Genomic DNA, 6,054 nt, shown 5'->3' on the forward strand with positions numbered 1-6,054 from the left:
GCTACCCAAACAGTCGCCATTTTATTTCGAATACTGCAAGATGTCGCTCCACCGCTCACGCAAAAATCATGCGCTCGTAGCGTTAATTCTACTGAACTGTGTAACGTCGATTTCGGGGGAGGTTCGGCAAAAAAGGTATCTCGTGTACCCAGACGGAGGCCCGGCGAGAACGCAGGTAATTTTCTTTGATTCTTATATAGGCTGATGTGTGATTTGCCAGCGGTTTTTGATGTGTAAGGTAAACATGAAGCGTACATAAATTTGTTTATTTTGGTTATTTGGGGTCACAGACATAGGTGGCCTGGCCTATATTTGTATAGTAATAATGACGTCTAAAAATTACCAAATTACACACTTAAGTTTATTATTTTATGACATTAAATTAGTCTGCGCTTTTAATTCGCGTTCTTTTTTAGTTTTCAATTTATGTTTATTATTATGGATACATACGAGTACTATGATTTATTCAACTTACGTTAAATGTAATTATCCGTTATCTATTTGAAACGCTCTACATTTTTATAGCAGTCGAGCTCGTTCAAAGAAACCTTTTTAACTCAAGAAAATCCTAGGTCTTTTGCGATTTCTACATACTAAAAAAGCACCCTCTACACATAACTCAGCTGATTTAACTTAAGTAAATGGTTTTCTTTGCACTACGGATCCGGCTTAACGAAGCGGCGTATTTTTTTGTTCGAGAATTTAAATGCAATTAAGTTCTCCCAGCCCTCCTTTCGGCTCATAGTGAAAGATTCCCTTCGACTCTTTTTGTTCGACTTAGACATGTTCAAGAGCGAAATAACGGACGTAATTGGATTCTATCGAGTTTGAATTTAATTAACGGGGTTTGATACTTATGTTGCTGTTTAAGTAGGGTTAAATCATTTTGGAATGCCATTTGTTTCATTAATATTTAAAGAAGATTTGTTGCGGAAACAAACAGCAGTTACCTTTAATCATAGTATTTAATAGTAAAATTTATGATTGTAGGTACTAAATGGAAAGAATACTACAATAGTTTGATCTTTGTTTAGGTATAGGTACTTCTATCATGTTATATCTACAATTTTTTTTATCGATGAACGTGTACGTTTTAAAATTGAGTGCACGAGGTCAACCGTGACCGGTTGACATTCGAAAATATTGAAGGATGCCTAATTTCAGTGGACGTCCTGTGGCTGAAATGATGATGATAACTCGAATTCATCAGATATTTAAGTTTAAGGGAATAATAAAACAGGGCGTAATTTTTCTTTCAGTTTATCATAGGTCTGGGTATTCCAGTCGATTTGAAGGAAGCATCAGTGACAGTCGGTACAGTAATCAAATTCCAATATGATTTGCCCACCAATTCCACTGAATACACATCCAGGATATACGGCTTTGCCAATACTATCTCCAGCAGAGACATGGTCAGTGGAAACGAGAATCCTGAGCATGAAAATGAGATAAACGTAGACGATTCTAGAAAGCTGAGTGAGACAGAAGATATTGATATTGACAATGACAATGAAAATGATACGTTAGTGGATATCACGTTTGATAGAAAACGTAGGGCGACGCTGTATTCTGAAGTAGGAGTTTTGAATAGTGTTGATGAGGCAAATACAGAATTACCTCTAGAAGAAGCGATAAGAAGACAAGAGAAGATTGATAGAGAATATACTGAGAAAGAGCCTCAGAGGATGAATAGATGGGACTTTTACAAAATCATCGAGCACATGGTTGAAAGGTGAGAAAACTCTGGTAGAAAATTTGGTTCGGTTGGTTTGGTATATTTTAAAATGCTGTACTTTCAAAAGAATTCATACATTTTCCTCTATCCGCGCTAGTGGACTTTGCCAATTTTGTTAGTTACAACTTAATTATAACTCGTTAAGTAACTAAACGTAAAAAATATTGAAATAGAAATTGACTATCTTATTGATTTCATCAAATCACTAGGAAAATAATTCAGCCTTATTTGTTTGCAAGATTTCCATAGTCTACTAGCGCTTACTACATTGTTTACCATAAGCCTTTTTACCTTGCGCTCAATGCCATGCCATGCATGTACGAGCATCAATTTCAAACCCTCTGAACAGAATTTTCCAGATTTTTGAATTTAGAGAGGTTGTGCATTAAAAATCCTTCGCTATGCTTCTAGGTACGGCTATTCAGGGCGGCCATGCTTACTGAGAACAATCTGTGAGGCGGCCGAGGTTCCTTTCAACCACGAAAACGGGTTACTGGCAGAGATTGGTCATATACTATTCACGTAAGTAAATCTCGGGGTTGCTGCATTAAAAAATTTGAAGGCAAAAATCTAAGCGAGTGAAGCAAGATTAATTTTGCATTTCCTTGAAAATGGGGAAGCTTGTGCGGATTAACTGTACCCATGTTAATGCGGAAAGTTATTACGGTATATTGACATGATTCCTTAGAAGAATTTAATCATTGCAATACCCAGGGTGCAATAATACGGGTTCTTTGTGGATTACCAACATATTTACAGATTTCGTACTGTTTTGCCTTTGTTTTTGAGAAAAATCCACCTTAGAAAGTGTGTTTATAAATTTTAATCTGTTCATTAATTACCGTTTTTTCTAAATTAATTAAGGTTGATCAGTACGATCCAACCACTTTATTGTGACATACCAAGTTAAATATTAAATTAATAAAATAATACCAATAATCGTCTATGACTCTAGATTTAGATGCGTTATGCGTCACACTCTCTTTTGCCCCCTGTGAGATTCGAACCTGTGATTTAACCTGGCATTCAGTCCTTTAGAGTAGGCGCACACTGTTGATTTTTAGTTGGCCGATAGTTGTGCCCGATTTTAAATTGTATAAAGAATCGGCCAAATCGAATCGGCGTAGTGTGCGCACTCCCATACATGCCCATACTGATCAACTGCCCGACTAAACTATCGGCCGACGAAAAGTCAACGGTGTGCGGCTACTCTTATGAGAACTACCTAGCATAACAAAAAGCTACTCACAAGCGCCTTTGGAAGAAACAAAAAAAAAATTGGTACCAAATGACAAATGAAAACTTTAATTAACTATTTCCAGACCATCGACAACAAAAGACGAGCTGTCCCACCACACGGACGTCGAGTACCACGCGGCGGAGCGCCTCGGCAGAAGCGCGGGCGCCGGCTGCGAGGCGCTCTTCCCGGAGTGCGAGAGCTCCATCCTGGACACCTTCACCGAGATCGGGGAGGACACGCTGCATAGATTCGGACTTTGATTAAATAAACGTTCTCTGCTTAAGACTTTTTTGGCAACCTTCCTTTCCTATAAATTTTAGGATTCTGAATATAGACACGCCAGCGCATATACCTACTCATAAATTACAATTTGTGCACGAAAATGGCACGTGCTACAACTATATTTAAAATGCCAAAGTTTTTAGACGAGGCGGCACAGTGTGTTATGGGACTGTATAATCGGACATTCTCATTTATTTGATGAACCGTATAGAGCTCAGTTATACAAACATGATAGTAAAACTCCCGTTTGAAAATTCCAAGTAGTTTTCGCGGTATAAAAATTCAAAGTTACCTATTTTTTTACTTCAAAATTATGCAAAAATATTCTCACTCGTTAACTAATAACATTTAATTCAGAATTGTTATAATACTTCATAGAGCTCTTAAAACTACACGTAATAAGCGTATTAAGTGCTTCGTAAACGCATTCAGTTAATTAGGAAAAATGATTTTAGTGATTTTTGTTTTTATTTTTTTTCTCAATTATACCTTAATATATGCAAACATTTTTAATTGCAAGATATAGTCTGATATTTAATCTAATTGTATAAAAAAAATCAGCTTTAAATTCCGTGATATATTTGAGGAAAATCAAGTTGAAAATATGCGCCATATAGAATTGTAAATTTCCCATCACTTTTTAATAGCAAATTTCTTTTGGATGTTTAAATATCATCAGCTCGATTGTACCAAATTATTGTATTGACATTCGATTTACATAGGTTTCAAATCGATGAGTAAATTATTAAAGGTAGGATAAATTCGACTTCCTAGATTTGTTAACATACTTTTTTAGTTAGTTACTTACATACAACTTAAGTTAATATAAGAGTGTTAAAAAAGAAAAAAGACTCGACTTGAGAACCTCCTCCTTTTTTTGAAGTCGGTTAAAAACAATGTGAATGTGACTTTTTAGAACCTTCAACACAATGTACATAACAGGCGGGATTTGAAACTTTTTAGACATGAATTATTCCTTCCAAAATTGTCGACCCTAGACTCGTAAAAAAATTATTAAGACGTTTTATGTTTTTTCTCAAATATATCACGGAGTTTAAAGCTGATTTTATTAATACAATTAGATTAAATATCAGACTATATCTTGCAATTAAAAATGTTTGCATATATTAAGGTATAATTGAGAAAAAAAATAAAAACAAAAATCACTAAAATCATTTTTCCTAATTAACTGAATGCGTTTACGAAGCACTTAATACGCTTATTACGTGTAGTTTTAAGAGCTCTATGAAGTATTATAACAATTCTGAATTAAATGTTATTAGTTAACGAGTGAGAATATTTTTGCATAATTTTGAAGTAAAAAAATAGGTAACTTTGAATTTTTATACCGCGAAAACTACTTGGAATTTTCAAACGGGAGTTTTACTATCATGTTTGTATAACTGAGCTCTATACGGTTCATCAAATAAATGAGAATGTCCGATTATACAGTCTCATAACATACTGTGCGGTCGTCTGTATATTCTAAAGGGCTTTGTTTGTTTCCAAAATGCTTGTTACAAGACACTGACTATGCATTTGTTTTGACAAAATACGATCGGACGTCTTTTTGAATCTTTCGGATTTCGAATCATCTACACACCGTCACTTTAAAAACAAAAGACAAGAGACGATCTGTCACACCATTGTTTCCGAATCTAAATACAATTTGTATCAGTGTGAAACAAAAGACTAGCTGTCTCCTCTCATATGGATAAAGGTACGTCCACAGCGGGCGCACGAGCTCGCGAAGTCGCGAGGCACGCTTGTCATCCTGCTCACCCTACTCTAGAGCGAGCAGGATGTCAAGCCTGTGGACGCATCTTAACGAGTACGAGTAACGGCTGCGAGGCGCTCTTCCCGGAGTGCGAGAGCTCCATCCTGGACACCTTCACCGAAATCGGAGAGGACACGCTGCATCGATTCGGACTTTGATTGACTTTGGGCTTTGAAATAAACGGATTTTCTTCAGCCTTTCTTTTTGCTATTACAAATTTTTAAGGCATCATCTCCTAGACTTTACATCTGTGCATAGCACCTGTCACAGCTTCATAACACGCCCTATGTCATAGATGTCCGTATACTCGTAGTCTGCGCCAAAGCTCCTAGATCCCATGCATTTGTTTTGACAAAAGACTATCGGACTTATTTTTGAAGCATTCACATTTCGAATACTCCAACCCTTTACGAATTTTGATACAATTTGCGTACCTAATTGTGAAACAAAAGACGATCTATCTCACGACACCGACTCTTTTGATAAGAGACAACCGACAATCGATCGCATCTTTGAAGCATTTGAATTTGGAATTACTTACACACAAGCACATGTAAAAGACAAAAGACGAGCTGTCCCACCACACGGACGTCGAGTACCACGCGGCGGAGCGCCTCGGCAGAAGCGCGGGCGCCGGCTGCGAGGCGCTCTTCCCGGAGTGCGAGAGCTCCATCCTGGACACCTTCACCGAGATTGGAGAGGACACCCTGCATAGATTTGGACTTTGATCTTTGAAATAAACGGATTATGACTTCTATTACAATGCTCCTTATTTTTTCCAACCTACCTATTGTAGGCTTCCGAATATAGAGACGCTCGCGCATACTCATAAATGAATCTTATGATTATGCGATGATGAAAAAACCTAACTTTTCACTACAATATAAAACTGTACTAAAGATTTCTTTACATTGTTCAGTAAAAACAGTTAATAGGTAAATAGGTAAGATAATAAATAAAATAGCATATTCTTTTAAAATTTTAATTGGTTGGCTAGCTAGCTTAATATAAAACATTCTA

The 6,054-nt window shown here is 36.6% G+C and overlaps 1 protein-coding gene across 1 annotated transcript; it reads left to right on the top strand.

Annotated features, from left to right (window-relative positions):
- Positions 1-3,235, top strand: LOC135079555 (uncharacterized). Its single transcript, XM_063974207.1, has 4 exons — positions 1-175; positions 1,260-1,732; positions 2,147-2,257; positions 3,058-3,235. The coding sequence occupies exons 1-4, from the start codon at positions 41-43 to the stop codon at positions 3,233-3,235; spliced, it is 897 nt and encodes a 298-aa protein (XP_063830277.1). The 5' UTR covers positions 1-40.
- Positions 3,236-6,054: the final 2,819 nt, after the last annotated feature.

This window comes from Ostrinia nubilalis, chromosome 16 (genome assembly GCF_963855985.1).
Source record: "Ostrinia nubilalis chromosome 16, ilOstNubi1.1, whole genome shotgun sequence".
NCBI lineage: Eukaryota > Metazoa > Arthropoda > Insecta > Lepidoptera > Crambidae > Ostrinia > Ostrinia nubilalis.

Bases quoted from the DNA above. Each gene is read 5' to 3' on its own strand.
- LOC135079555 (XM_063974207.1), top strand. From the start codon at position 41: ATGTCGCTCCACCGCTCACGCAAAAATCATGCGCTCGTAGCGTTAATT. The intron at 176-1,259 runs GTAATTTTCTTT...TTTTTCTTTCAG, and splicing joins GAGGCCCGGCGAGAACGCAG to TTTATCATAGGTCTGGGTAT. The intron at 1,733-2,146 runs GTGAGAAAACTC...CTATGCTTCTAG, and splicing joins ATCGAGCACATGGTTGAAAG to GTACGGCTATTCAGGGCGGC.